At 60.7% G+C, this 13,889-nt stretch overlaps 2 protein-coding genes across 3 annotated transcripts; one reads left to right on the top strand and one right to left on the bottom strand.

The window, feature by feature from the left end:
• Nucleotides 1-330: 330 nt before the first annotated feature.
• On the top strand, nt 331-4,583 carry LRRC25 (leucine rich repeat containing 25). 2 transcript variants are annotated; one of them, XM_040592764.1, is made up of 3 exons: nt 331-558; nt 2,102-3,027; nt 3,736-4,583. In XM_040592764.1, the coding sequence occupies exons 1-3, from the start codon at nt 421-423 to the stop codon at nt 3,854-3,856; spliced, it is 1,185 nt and encodes a 394-aa protein (XP_040448698.1). In that variant the 5' UTR covers nt 331-420; the 3' UTR covers nt 3,857-4,583. The 2 variants fall into 2 exon arrangements, with proteins under 2 accessions (XP_040448698.1, XP_040448699.1); XM_040592765.1 differs by lacking the exon at nt 331-558 and adding an exon at nt 1,764-1,970.
• Nucleotides 4,584-4,681: 98 nt separating this feature from the next.
• Nucleotides 4,682-12,243, bottom strand: GDF15 (growth differentiation factor 15). Its single transcript, XM_040592767.1, has 2 exons — nt 7,934-12,243; nt 4,682-7,224 (listed from the first exon to the last, which is right to left on the bottom strand). The coding sequence occupies exons 1-2, from the start codon at nt 8,244-8,246 to the stop codon at nt 6,431-6,433; spliced, it is 1,107 nt and encodes a 368-aa protein (XP_040448701.1). The 5' UTR covers nt 8,247-12,243; the 3' UTR covers nt 4,682-6,430.
• Between the last annotated feature and the right edge of the window lie 1,646 nt (nt 12,244-13,889).

Raw genomic sequence — 13,889 nt, 5'->3', positions numbered from 1 at the left:
GCGGCGGGGCGTGGGTGCGGACACGGAGGGACACGGACGCGAGGGGGAGGGCATGGATGGGAGGGGGGCACAGACATGGAGGGACAGGACTCGAGTGGGCGGGTGCGGGGGGACAGGGGCACGAAGGGGGGGCACAGACACGCAGAGGTCTGTGAGTGGACACAGAGGGACACGGATGTGAGGGGGAGGACAGGGATGGGGGGGCGCAGACACGGAGGGACACGGACACGAGGACATGGATGGGAGGGGGGCACAGACACGGAGGGACACGGACACGAGGGGGTGGGGGTGGAGACAGGGGCACGGGCACAAAGGGGGGGGCACAGACACGCAGAGGGACACGGGCGTGAGTGGACACAGACGTGAGAGGGAGGACATGGATGTGAGGGGGTGGGCACGGGGGGACACGGACACGAGGGGATGGACACTGGGGAAACGAGGGGTGGGCGTGGGGGTACATGGACACAAGGGAGCGGATGTGGAGGCGAGGGGGTGGGCACGGACACGGAAGGACACCGACACGAGGGAGCGGGCACGGATACGCAGCGGGACATGGATGTGAGTGGACACAGGGATGTGGATGCGAGGGGGGGGACATGGATGGGGGCGCAGACACGGGGGGACACGGACACGGGAGGGTGGACACGGACACACAGAGGGACAGGGACATGAGTGGGCAGGGGGAACACAGACATGAGGGTGTGGGCGTGGACACAGAGGGACACGGACAGGAGGGGGACACACGGGGGGACACAGACGTGATGGGGTGGACACAGAGGGACACGAGGGGGTGGGCACGGACACACAGGGACACGGACAAGAGGGAGGGGACACAGGTGCAAGGGGGTGGGCATGTAGGGACACGGACACGGCGGGGGGAAGACACATGGACCTGGGTGTGAGGGTGGACATGGCGGGACACGGACACGAGGGGGCAGACAGGGACACGGCGGGCACAGAGGGACACAGGTGGGGGGTGGACATGGAGGGACACGGATGTGGGGACTTGGACACGGCGGGGCAGGTGGTCTTGGGGGACACAGGACGCTGTGGCAGACACGGGCACATGGGAAGGACACGGACACGGGGGGATGCAGACGTGGGGAACACTGGGATGGGGACACGGCCACACACCCACGCACGGAGCCCTCCCGCCCCAGCCCTGGGGTCCCCTCTCGAGCAGGGGGTCCCTCCCACAGGGCGCCGCAGGCCGAGCCCCTGGAGGTGCTGAGACCCCCGGGGGCACGATCCTGCCTGCGTGGGTTAATTCCACCAATACCTCATGGAGACCCTGAAAGCCACCCCCCCGCCCACCGCTTCATGGGGCCCCACGATTGTGCACACGTGTGCATGCAGCTGTGCACGCATGTCCGTGCTGCCGGTGGGCATGTGTGTGCACGTGTGTGCGTAGGGGAGGGAGTGCGTGTGTGAGCACCCGGCATATGTGCGTCTACATGCATGTGCAAACATGTAGCATCGTGTACGTGCGTGTGCCCACACACAGCTCCGGGGGCTGTGGCAGCTGCCGGCTCGGGTGTTCCGGGGGCACTGCGACCGCAGTGTTGGGGTCCCCTGGCTGGGGCTGATATGTGAGGCTGTGGCGATGCTCAGCACCGTGCTGAGCGCAGCCCCCCCCCCCAGCCCTGAGCCCCCCCCCCGGGCTCCCCCCAGGTGCTGTGGGCAGGGAGCAGCACCTGGGGTCAGAGCCCCGCAGCACCCCAGGAAAGGGCCAGGGGGCTGGTGGTGGCCAGGGGGTGCTGAGGCGGGGGGGTGCTGCCCCCCCCCCCCCCCCCCCCGGCCCCTGCTGGTGACAGCTACACCCTAGCAGGGTGACACCGGAGGGTGGGGTGGGACCTGCCTGTTCCTCTTCCTGCACCCAGGCAGAGGCAGCTGGAGCGCAGGCGAGTTGGGCTGCTGGGGCCAGCGGGGAGCTGGAAACCACCCGCCAGGACCCGTGGGTGCCACCCTGGGTGAGGGTGAGAGCAGGGGTGGTGCCAGACTGGGCTGCGCTGGTTTGCACTGGGAGGGGGAAACCGGCATGCTCAGCGGGAACGGGGGGCTGCTCAGGTGGCTCCTGCTGACCCCCCTATTTCCCACCCAGGGAGCTGGCGGAGGGGCCATGGGGCACCCTGTGGCCCCCCTCCCCCTGCTGATGCTGCTGCTGCTGCACCCCGTGACCCCCACGACCCCCGCAGCCCCCTGCTTCCCCGCGCTGCCCGCGGCCTCGGCCGAGCTGGATTTGGCCAACAGAAGCCGGCAGTGCGCCGAGCTGGACTGGGGCCCCTTCCAGCAGAAGAGCCGCTTGTGGCTGAGCCATAACGGCATCGGCGCCCTGAGCCCCTCATCCCGCATCGGGCCGGAGCTGCTGGAGCTGGACCTGTCCCACAACCGGCTGCGGGAGCTGCCACCCGCCTTCCTCAGCCGAGCGCGGCACCTGCGGCACCTCCAGCTGCAGCACAACCAGCTGCGGCAACTGCCCGCCGGCTTCTTCGCCAACGCCACGGCTCTGCAGATCCTACGCTTGGAGGGCAACCCCCTGCCCGCCGTGCCCCCCACCGCCTTCCAGGCCAGCCTGCAGCTCCTGGCTGTGCCGTGCCGCTGCGACGTGGTGGGCACCATCCTGGCACCCTGCACCTGCTCCGGGTGCGCGGCACCCCAGTGCCACTGCCTCACCGCCCATCACAGCTTCGTCAATGTCACCGATTTCCACCGCCAGCAATGCCGGCACAATGTGGGGCTGGTGGCCGGCCTGGCCGGGGCTGCCGCTGGTGTGGCTGTGCTGGTGCTGGGCACCGCTGCAGTTTGTTACTGGCGGAGGAAAGCAGCCACTGGTGCTGCCAGCGTGGGGTGGGGTAAGTGGGAGCCCGCCGGAGCCCATGGGCAGCCCCGCTACATCAGCCGGGCCATGGAGACTGGCACCACCGATGCCACTGCTGCGCTGGACTATGAGAACGTCTTTGTGAACCCCTGCACCGTGCCGGCCGCCGCGCCAGGCTGGATGCCCAGGTGGCAGGAGGAGCAGCACAGGTGAGGCTCTAGCACAGGGACTGGCTGCTGGGTGCGACCCATCCCCTCCCCTGCTGTGCTGTACCATGCCACCTTGTCCCACGCTATCCCATGCCATGCCATCCCATCCCTTCCATGGTGTGCCATCCCATCCCATCCCACCCCATCCCATCCCATGTCATCCCATCCCATCCCATCACGTGCCATCCCATCCCATCCCGTCCTGTCCCGTCCCGTCCCGTCCCATCCCATCCCATCCCATCCCATCCCATCCCATCCCATCCCATGCTGTGCCATCCCATGTCATCCTGTGTCATCCTGTGCCATCTCATCCCATCCCATCTTGTCCCGTGCTGTGCCATGCCATGCCATCCCATTCCTTCCCATCCCATCCCATGCTGTGCCGTGCCATGCCGTGCTGTGCCATCCCTTCCCATGCCATGCTGCCTGGTGCCATGCTGTCTGGTCCCGTGCATGCCATCCCTCCCCACCCCACCCCACACAGTGCCACCCCGTGCTATGCTACCCCATGCAGTGCCACTCATGCCACCCCACGCTGTCCCACCCCACCATCCCCAAGCCCCAGGCGCTTGCCAGGGCTGAGCCCTTTCCCCCCACCCGCACCCCCAGAGCCCCCCCATGGCGTTTGCTCCCCCATTAGGGACCAGCCACCCTGAGACCCCCACTGCCTGGGCACGGTGTGGGGTGCCACCCCTCTGTCCCCCCCAGCCCCCAGGTCCTGGAGGACGATGATTATTTCCTGGAGAGCGAGGCCAGCCCCGGGGACCAGCCCATCTACGCCAACACGCAGAGTGCCAGCGAGGACATCTACATTGTCCCCGACAAGTGAGGGGCCGGGGGGCCGGGGGGGTGAACCTCTGGCTCCTGCTGATGCTTCTCCCCAGGACTTTCCCTGGTGCCCCCCCAGCCCAGAGGGGACGGGGCTGGGTGCTCCCCATGGACGTTGGCTCCGTGGATGTCCCCATGGTGGGGACAGGGACACTTGTGGTCCCCACACACACATCCTGCTAGGGACGCCTTTTTCAGGGGTGGGTGTTTGTGACACCCCCCATCCCCCTGCTTCTCCCCGGTTCCCACTGTAGGGTGAGGGCTGAGGGCCAGAGCTTCCTCCCCGGGGCCGGTGGCCTCCGACCGCAGGGACACCTCAGCGCAGCATCCGCCGCCATCCGGCATGTCCGGCCTGAGCGGGGCCCTGGGGTGACCACGGCGTTTGGTTCCTCTTCCCCTTTCGGCTGCTGATGGAGAGTGTCAGGGTGCACGTGCCCTTGGGGACATGCCAGCGGTTGGGGACTTCTGGGTACTGGGACCACCCTCCACGCTGTCACCTTCACCCCTCCTTTTTCCTGCTAAATCTGCCCGTTTGGGGAACAAAAGGGAAAGTCCCTAATTTGAATGCTCTTAGCAAGATCCCCGAGCCCCACGCTGCCAGGCTGTGCACCCCGAGGGGACCAGCAGCCTGGGGACATGGGGACCCCACGGCTTGTCCAGGTCCCCTGAGCTCTGACCCTTGTGATGCTCCACCATGCCCCATTAAATGGTTTAATTACCTTAAATGACCCATGTAGCTGGTGGTCTGCTGGGAGCCCTGGGCAGGACATGGTGGAGGGGGGGAGGGGCTGCCCCAAGGCTGGTGTCACCCCCGGGCTGGATCGGTCCCTCTGGCAGCAGTGGGGTGGCACCAGTGGAGCAGAGCCGGGGTTCGTTATCTCTTAATGGCACTGACAGCCCCACTTACGGGCGTCGGGAGCTCTGGGGTGTCTGTAAACATTAACCTGAAAGAGCTGAGTGAGGTGGGGGGTCCCTGGGGAACCTGTCTGCAGCTTAGAAAGCCTGTGTCCCCAGAGCGGGGGTCCCAAGGGACCAGGACCATCAAGGACAGGTCCCAAGGACCCTCGAGGATAGGTCCCCAGAGCCCGTGTCCCCAGACTGGGGGTCCCAAGGGCCCTCAACGGCAGATCCCCAGAGCCTGTGTTCCCAGAGTGGGGGTCCCAAGGATCCAGGACCCTTGAGAACAGGTCCCCAGAGTGGGGGTCCCAAGGGCCCTCAAGGACAGGTCCCTAGAGCCTGTGTCCCCAGACTAGGGGTCCCAAGGGACCAGGACCATCAAGGACAAGTCCCCAGAGCCTGTGTCCCCTGTGTCCCCAGACTGGGGGTCCCAAGGGACCAGGACCCTCGAGAACAGGTCCCCAGAGCAGGGGTCCCCAGAGTGGAGGTGGCTGAAGTCCAGCTCCCTCAAGTCCCTGTCCCCAAGAGTGGACATCCCCATAGCTTGTGTCCCTCAAGCCCTGGTCTGCAAAGACCCTGTCCCCAGCATCGAGGTCCCCATATCCCACGTTCCTCAAGCCCAGGTCCTCACCAGGAGCTGCCAAGGGGCCGGGCAGCCAAGGACACCCCCAGTACATGCTGGAAGAGGGGACAGGACAGAGAGGAGCTGTGACCAGCAGAGCCACCCTATCCAGCTGTGCTGAGTCCCTTGGGGACACGGTGTGGGCCACACACCTCTGCAGCGACAGAGCCCAGGGGAGCCGGGGTTTCCCCCACCCCTTGGTGCCCGTAGGGTTCCAGAGCCGGAGGTACCTGGAAATCGGGCAGCAGCATTCCAGATGGATGTCCCGCCTGGCGGGGTCAAGGCTGTGCCCAGCACCCACCTCAAGGACACAAACAACTCAAAGGTCTCTGGGAGCATCGCCCAGGCATTACTCACCACCGGCAGCAGTGGCAGGGAGGGGATGGGGCTGGCCCGGCCCCGGAAAACCGTAAGGATTTACTGGCAAATCCATATGGAGTCAGTTCCTGGCCACTTGCAGAGGGGGAACTGAGGATCCGAGCTGTGGGACCCCCGGCCAAAGGTGACCCGGAGACCCCCAGCTGGTTGTATGGGAGGTGCAGCCAGCATCCCTGATAGCATCACCCTGTTCATTTACATTATTACTTTATTTCTGTTTTATAGAAATATACTAAATACAAATACACACACACACACAAAATCTTTCCTGAAAAAGTATTTTGTTATAAAAGACAATAAATTAGCAATAAATAAGAGGGTGGTATAAATAAGTCTCTAAGCAGAGAAGAGACAGTGCTCAGACCTGGCGTGGTCTGCAGCCACCTGGGGACACCCACCCCCACCCATTTGGGCTCTGCCTGGTGGGAAGGAGCCACCAATCAAATAAAATACGGTTTTAAATAAAGGAAGAGAGGGGGAAATAAGTTACTGTGGCCTGTGGAGGGGGGTTCACTGCCAGACACCCTGGGGTTGAGCCAGACAGTGGAGCCGGGGCCAGCACGGAGGCATTTTGTGCCACAGGGTCTGGGTTTTGGGATGCCGGATCTGCTGGGAGATGGGCAGGCTCTGCCCCATCCGGCTGGTGACAGGTCCTGGGCTGAGCCGGAGGTGATGCCGTCAGGCACAGTGGCACCTGGTAACCAGCATGTCCTCAAAGAGGGTCGAGACCAGCCTGCCCTCGCCGTCGTAGTGCATCAGCACCATGGGGTCGTAGCCGGCAGGGACACAGCAGGGCGGTGGGGTGGCTTTGGAGAGGGAGTGCATGCGGGCTTTGATCTGGGCGTGCATGCTGGCGGGCTTGTAGTTGTGGGGACAGGAACCTTCGCAGAACCTCATGTAGTAGCTGTTGGGGGCAATGACCCAGTCCGACCAGCCAATGTCCTGGAAGGAGACTTTGAGTGACTTGAGGCAACACTTCCCATCGCTCTTCCTGCACTCTTCCTCCAGCCCCCGAGCTCTCCGGGCCCCCCGACCTCTGGTCTCATGGGTTTCCACCTCCAGCACCAGCGTCTCGCCCTCCACAGTGGCCAGCAAGGCTGAGACATTGGCTGTGAAGGCCAGCTCCAGGTGCAGGGTGTCCTCAGGACCAGCAGCCCAGGGCCGGACAGCTGCCGTGAGGTCCAGGCTCAGGGTGTCACGGTCCAGCTCTTGGCTGCGCAGGAGCTGGGGCGTCCCGTGAGCCCCCCCCAGTGTGTAGATGTTGACCTGAGGGGACACCGAGGCATCAAGTAGGGACATGTCACGGGAGGACAGGGATGGCTTGAAGAGTTTCAGCTCCGCCTGCACCACCTGGAGCTGCCGGTGGAAAGCCTCCGTGCGGGAGAGGAGGAGATGGTAGCGGTAGGGACCGCAGGGGTCCTGGTCTCCCGGGGGGTCCTGGTGTTCCCAGGGGATGTCCAGCCAGCGCAGCACTGCAGGGACAGGAAGGGCAACTGGTGTAAGAGACAGCAATCCCCCCCGGCGGCCAAGGCTCGTGACCAGCTCCTGTCAGGCAGCCAAACCGCTGCCTCTGGGGAATCACCCAAATCCTGAGGGATGCTGAGGCCAGGGAGATGCGGCCCCATCCTCAGCCCCGGATCACTCGGGACCCACCATCTCCAGGGACCACCCCCCGACCAGAGGATCTTGCTGAGGGGCGGCAGCTGGTACCCGAGCTGGTGCCCCAGAACCTGTTGTGGTGACCCCCACCCCCCACCCTGTCTGTCCCCCCCCCCCAGCCCAAGCAGCAGGAGCTGAATATTTCCCAAAATCCCACCAGATCCAGAGGAAACCTCAAATGAGGCTGAAGCCAGGGCACCTCTCACCTCCCCTCCGCTCACCCCCAAGCCACCTCCAGCCCCACCCCGAGCACCCACAGCTGCCACTGCGCTGATCAAAGCTTTCATGCCAAATTTCCTGGATTTTGTGATTTTAAGCAAAACAGCTCAAGCTGTGGCTCCTCCCCACTGCTGGGGCAAGGGAAGCAGCTGGGATAAGGATGACCACGGCCGCCGGGATTCATGCCCGGTCATGTCCCGGCACATGCCCAGGCAGCCTGGCTGACATGCCCGAGCAGGGACACACGCGTGTGCGCCCAGGGGACAGGGGCTGTGGGATGCGCAGGGAGCCACGGCCACTCACGCTTGGGGGTCAGGCGATGCAGGCGGCTGGTCCCGGGCACAGCTCCCTCCTCCTCCCGGCTCCGGTTCCCCGTCAGCTCAGACACTTTCTGCTGGTACAGCCGCTGCGCTCTCTGGATGCTCTCCTGGTCCAGCCGGTGCCGGATCACAGGGGGAGCGGGCATCCCCAGCCGCTCCAGGATCTGCTTTTTGATGGCTTCCAGCTGGAGTCTGTCCTCATCCCATGCGTGGGGCCTCAGCTCCACACTGGTGAGCAGCAGCAGGAGCTGGAAGCAGGTGAGGGCAGCCCCGACATCCCACGGTGCCCTCAGCATCGCGCAGGCAGCCGGCAGCGCCGGGGGAATTTATCTACAAAACCTCTTGCGCAAAGGCTGGACGTGCAGCTCCCAGCGATGCTTCCAAGGGAATGAATGAAGTGGACCAGACCCGGTTTTATAGGAGCCGAACTTTGCCCGCCCTCTGTCCCCCCTCCCTGTCCCAGGCTGCTGGCGGGTGATGCCAGAGTAAACACCCAGTAGGAATTTCTCCTCTCTGCCTGGGATGTTGGACAGGAGCTCTGACGGTGCTGGGGTCAGGTGATTTACAAGCTGGTTTGTAGCTGTGGAGGTGAAAAATATGTAATACTTTTTCCTCAGGCACAAAGATTTCCCTTGCACTTCCCATTCTCCCCACAGATCACTGTGCCAGCCCATGGCTGGGGCGATCCCCCTTGCCTCCCTCGCTCCATCAGTGAGGGGCAAGTGGCCGTGGGCAACGTCTGATGACCTGCGAGGTGGCAGAGCAGGTGGCAGGGGGTGATGGAGAGAGGATGATGTGCAGGCAGGTGAGCACTGTGGGCAGCATCGCGTGCGGCTTGTCCATCCCTGCATCCTCAGCTGCCTTCTCTGTCCTTCACCACGCGGCGGTGCGTTACGGCATGGGGCTGAGCCGGGCACTCGGCCCATGCCCTAAAACCCCTCCGAAGCAGAAGCGGAGCAGGGAAGCAGCAGCCGGTCAGCCCGTCTCATACCGGTGCATACAGGGAGGAGGGAGCGGATCAGCGTTGGACTTTGTCCTACCAAACTGGCTGCTGACACCACAGCCCAGCTTGTGGCAGCGGCTCCTCCGTGCAGCCGGTGTGGCACGTGCCCTGGGTCCAGTCCTTCCTGAAGCAACCGTGGCTGGGGTTACATCATCCCTGGGAAGTCCAAAGCTGGTTGGGATGGAGCTGGGCACGCCGGGATGGCATGGATCCAGCAGGGCCACGTGCGGTGGGAAGTGCCATGCCAGTCCAGGGCTGCCCGCATGCCAGGGAAGAGAAAACCCACGGTGGGAACAAGCCACCAAGGCTGGAATGGGGCCACCTGCCTCTCGCCTTCTCTTAAGGGATGCTTTGACCAACAAGCGTGAGCAGAGGGATGAGAAAGCCCTGGTCAGATGAGGCAACGGGCAGGTCCCCCCGGCGCCGGCCGGGGCAGGCGAGGCCATCCCCAAATGTCCTGAAGTCGAGCCAAGTGCCTGGTCTTTAACTGTGCTCCCACCACAGGATGAACGTGCTTACAGTAATCCCATGATTTGTGGCTGTTTATCCTCTGCTCCTCCTCGGGAGCCAGCCCCAGCGTTACTCCTGCCTTTCTCACCCAGTTTCTTGAGGGGTTGCCTGAGGCAAAACCCAGACCGAGCGTTTCAACCTAGAACGCTCGAAAGGAGAATTCTGTCGGCACAAGGAGGAGCGGCGTCACGTGAAGGGGATCGCCTGGCTCCAGCTGTTCTGCTCTGGATCCATCCTTGTGGAGGGATGGATGAAGAGGGGGCAGAGGAGCCCACCCCGAGACCTTGCAACACATCGCCCTGCCTTTCTCTGCCCAGGGCCACCAGCTTGGAGAGAAACCTCATGTGTGGCTCACATGGGAGCATATTTCCACAGGCAGCTGGTCCAGGCATGGCTCCTCAGAGGGTGCTTTCATTCCAGCTGGAGCTGCGGGATCCCTAGGGGTTTTCCAGGAACACCAAGCCCCTCTGTGATCCCCTCTCCCATCCGCTGGGATGATTGGAACCCTTCAGCCCCCCTCCCCCCCAATTCAAGGAAGAAGGGAGAAGGAGCATCACCCCAGGAGGATCACAGACCTCCAGGTAACACCACCCCACCCCCTCCACCCCAATCACCTTTGGGTCCCCAGCAGGTGTCAGCCTGGCCACCAGCACCCACCACCATCTGCGAGGTGCCAACCACGCTTGTCCAAAGCCAAAGCAGAGCTGCGCAGCATGTCTGGGTGCAGGAAGAGGCCCTGACTTACCAGCAATCACATTGCCCAGCCCTTGAGCAAGACCCAGCAAACCCCTAAATCCTGAAGTTCTGCTTTTGCAAGGCATTTTCTAACTGTAGGCGCACTGCGTGGTACGAGCCCCATCCACGAGTGACGCACAGTGGGTCGTGCTCAGAGAGCATCAAAGTTTGCCGAAGCCGGATGTTTTCCCCCAAAAGGCGCCAGCCATGGAAGTTGGAGATTTACAGTCCAGCAACAGCCGTAAAACTTGTGTTTTAAAAGCAGCAGTTGTGAATGCCGAGTGACCTGTTATGAAATATCCCAGCGTGTCCTCACCAGCCTGCAAGATGAGATTGCACAGCCTCAGCTCCAGGCGTAAACAGTATCCCACGTTTCCTCTGGTCCTCGCTGGGCTGTTAGCGCATCATCTTTTGCATCAGAAGGTCAGGTTAATCCAATGCCTCTTCCCAGCAGGATGCGGGTTTCTTGCCGGTTAATGCATCCTACGTGTATCCCTTGGCAAGGTACAACTGCAGCGCAGCTCTCACCCACCTGGCACGGATCTAGAGCAGCGATCAACAGGAGTGCTTGGCCATGGGACTGCCAGTGGCCGGCGACTCCCAGAGCTCGGAGGGGCTGGGAGTGAGGAGGAGCCGATGTCCTGGCACCGGCACTCCTCTGTGCGTGGTGAGCAGGAGAGGAACTGGGATTTTTGGTGATTAGAACATCACATGGAGGCTAGCAGCTGGAAAGGCTGCTAGAAAGTCAGGGAAAAGCTCAGAGCATGCACTGCTGAGCCTGGAAAGATGTAAATAATCTTTTTGCCTTCTCGCAGTCTCCAGACAAGAGGTGGTCGGTGGGGAGCATGGTGGGGGACATGGCAGATGCTTGCTGCCATCCCCAGAGCCACCTGCAGCTCCCAGCTGAGCCAGCACCAGGGAAAGAAGCCACGTTGCAAACGCTGACATTAAACGCCAAAAGAAACAAAAAGGGGAACATAAGCATTAGTCACTTCCCCGTGAAACACCAGCTGACCGCAGCCCTGAACTTGAACCAACTCAAGCAGGGCTCAGGGCAGGACCAGAGAAGCTCCCGGCACCGTGCTGGACTGCAGGATGAGCCCCAGACTGGCCATGTGCACCCAGGGTTTCGTGGCTCCTCAAATGCAATTGCTTCCTCACCTCGATGCAATCGCGACCGGGGGGCTGGCTCCGCTCTGTTGCCCCTGCAGCTCCCTCCAGCCCCGGTGGTGGGATGCTGATGGGGGTGAGCACAGCTGAGGGTGCTCCAGAGGGCTTTGATTCTCCAAAACGTGTGAGATTTCCCAGCAGCTGCTTGCACTGTGTGCTTGCAGAAACCTCAAGTTATTTTTGTAGCATTTGTTATCGCAAGCAGCAGGAGGGGAAGTGCTACCCTCCAGATTTTAGGTCTACCAGTTCTTGGTGACTTGCTGGGCTGAAAAGGTGCCAAGAGCCTCTGATAAAAGCCAGAGTCCACGAGGAACGGTGCGCATGAGCCCTGGGACTAAGGTTACAGCATCCCATCATCCAGAGCATCCCACTGGAAGGCAAATGGTGTTGGCCTGGGTGCTCCCCATGACCTACAGGACCTCCCATGCTCCCTGAAACCACTCAGGTTGAGTAAGTTGGATGAGTAAGTTGGATGTTGGAGGGGGGATATTTCCTGCAAACTACTGCAAGCAAGGTAGCCAATACTTTTGCACAAAGTATTTTTCAGCCAAGGGCTAAGGGAAGAGCAGTGCAGCTTCCATATCTACTGCCACCCCATGAAGCTCCAAGCAGCCCTTAGGGCTTGGTCTCTAGGGAAGTTGGTAGCTGAAAGCAGCTTCAGCACTTCTGGGAGTAACTCAGGGTGAGAAAAACATCTGTCAAGAGGAGGAACCCAGCCAGCCTCTGAGGTGGTCCATCGGTCACATCATGGACAAAGTTTGTTCCATCCCATCTCATTTCAGGTGTGGAAATGGGCACAGAGGGATGGAAGACAAGGGCTCTTGTAGAAGAATGGCTGCAGAAGCATTGCCTTAGAATCTCTGAAGATGTGCACAATCCAGGCCTGGTATTAGAATAGGCCTGTAATCAGAATTGTACTGAAGTTGCTGTGCTGAAGTTAACAAGAAAGGTAGCCTTGAGCTATTCTTGAATCCTGAGACCAAGTAATTATGTTGTGCCAACAGGCCGTGGCTGTAACAAGATACAGCTGCTGGGAAAGCAGGTGCAGGGCCAAGAAAGATAGGGACCGGTATGGGAGTATAGGGAGTAACAAACTACAAGGCTGAAGCACAGCGACACAATTAGCTACATGGATAGAATGCTTATTTTAGTCATGATAACTAGGGGTGTGAGAACCGCGCGTGTTTAGAGACTACTAACCAATTACATTTCTGCTTTACGAATATGCATGTGTATCGGTTCTGTATAAGTAGTGTTAGAAACTAATAAAGTTGAGCAAGATGCATAACTCATATTGAGCGTCTTCTTGACTCCAGCGAGCCCTTCTTCCAACAGGCTCTCCCTCTGCTGCCAGTATGGGACGCTGGAGAAGATGCATCCCATGTTTCCCCAGCACTGGCCACTGTCATGATGAATTGGCAGAGTGGAAGCTGTCTTGACCTTTAGACATTTCTAAATAAAAGACAAACAGGATGGGCCAGGTGAGCAAAAAGCAGCTTTTGCCCCGTCGTGGTGGGAATCACATATTTCTTCCTTTACTGCAAGTTTACAGCATCTGCCAAAAATGAGACTTCTGCTCCACTTGGACAAAGACATTTCTGCCTTGACTGCACACGTGGTCAATGATTAACTTGAATTCCCAGCCCCTTTGGCCTGGAAAGTGCAGGAAATTGCTCCAATCCAACCGCCAAAAATGGAAATCTTGCTTGAGAGACCTTCACTCACTGCCCCAAACACCTTCCTTACAGCAATGCCTTTGGCACAAGGAAGTTCTCCGCTTGCAACAAGCACATTAGGGAGAAATTCTTCCCTGTGAGGGTGGTGAGGTGCTAGCACAGGGTGCCAGAGCAGCTGTGGATGCCCCATCCCTGGCATTGTTTAAGGCCAGGTGTGATGGGCTTGGAGCAACCTAGTCTGGTGGAAGGTGTCCCTGCCCATGGCAAGGAGGTTGGGACTAGATGAGCTTTAAGGGCCCTCCAACCCAACTCATTCCATGATTTTCCTGGAACAGACTCCCCAGACAGATGGATTTAAAGGTAGGGTCTGTCCTCTGGCTAGGATGCTTTACAGCTTGCAATGATATTTCCCATTCGGCAGATATATGGTACCACACCTTGAGAGCATCATCTGCACGAGTAGCAGCCAACAAGCTTGGCCTGGGCAAGATCGAAGTGATGATTATTGAGAAGTAGCTTTAAAAAGAAGTTTTTCCATGGTGTGAGCCTCTTTCTGTTCAAAGAGGGATGCATCCAACCCCTCCAGCATGCTGAAACAGCTCCTCACCTCCATGGATGAGCCAAGAGCACGGTTACAGTGTGTCCTCAGCTCTACCAAAGGCCCTTGGCCACAAATGGGAATGTTTGGCCTCTGCTCCCCCAGGGAAGGCACCAGGCAGGCTGGCCCTCACCAGCCCTTGGCCACCACGGACCTGCTGCAACAGGGCTTGGGCTACCTGCTCTCTGAGCCAAGGGAACTGTCCCTGCACTTCCCAACTCTCGGTGCCCATCTCCCATGTTGGAAA

This window comes from Falco naumanni, chromosome 4 (genome assembly GCF_017639655.2).
Source record: "Falco naumanni isolate bFalNau1 chromosome 4, bFalNau1.pat, whole genome shotgun sequence".
NCBI classification, from domain to species: domain Eukaryota; kingdom Metazoa; phylum Chordata; class Aves; order Falconiformes; family Falconidae; genus Falco; species Falco naumanni.
Note: the sequence above shows the minus strand (reverse complement) of the source record. Positions and strands in the feature narration are given on the sequence as shown.

Coding starts and splice junctions, on each gene's coding strand:
- LRRC25 (XM_040592764.1), top strand. CDS start 421: ATGGACACTGGGGAAACGAGGGGTGGGCGTGGGGGTACATGGACACAA. Junction 559..2,101: donor ATACGCAGCGGGACATGGAT/GTGAGTGGACAC, acceptor TTTCCCACCCAG/GGAGCTGGCGGAGGGGCCAT. Junction 3,028..3,735: donor TGGCAGGAGGAGCAGCACAG/GTGAGGCTCTAG, acceptor TGTCCCCCCCAG/CCCCCAGGTCCTGGAGGACG.
- GDF15 (XM_040592767.1), bottom strand. CDS start 8,246: ATGCTGAGGGCACCGTGGGATGTCGGGGCTGCCCTCACCTGCTTCCAG. Junction 7,225..7,933: donor GCATCGCCTGACCCCCAAGC/GTGAGTGGCCGT, acceptor CTGTCCCTGCAG/TGCTGCGCTGGCTGGACATC.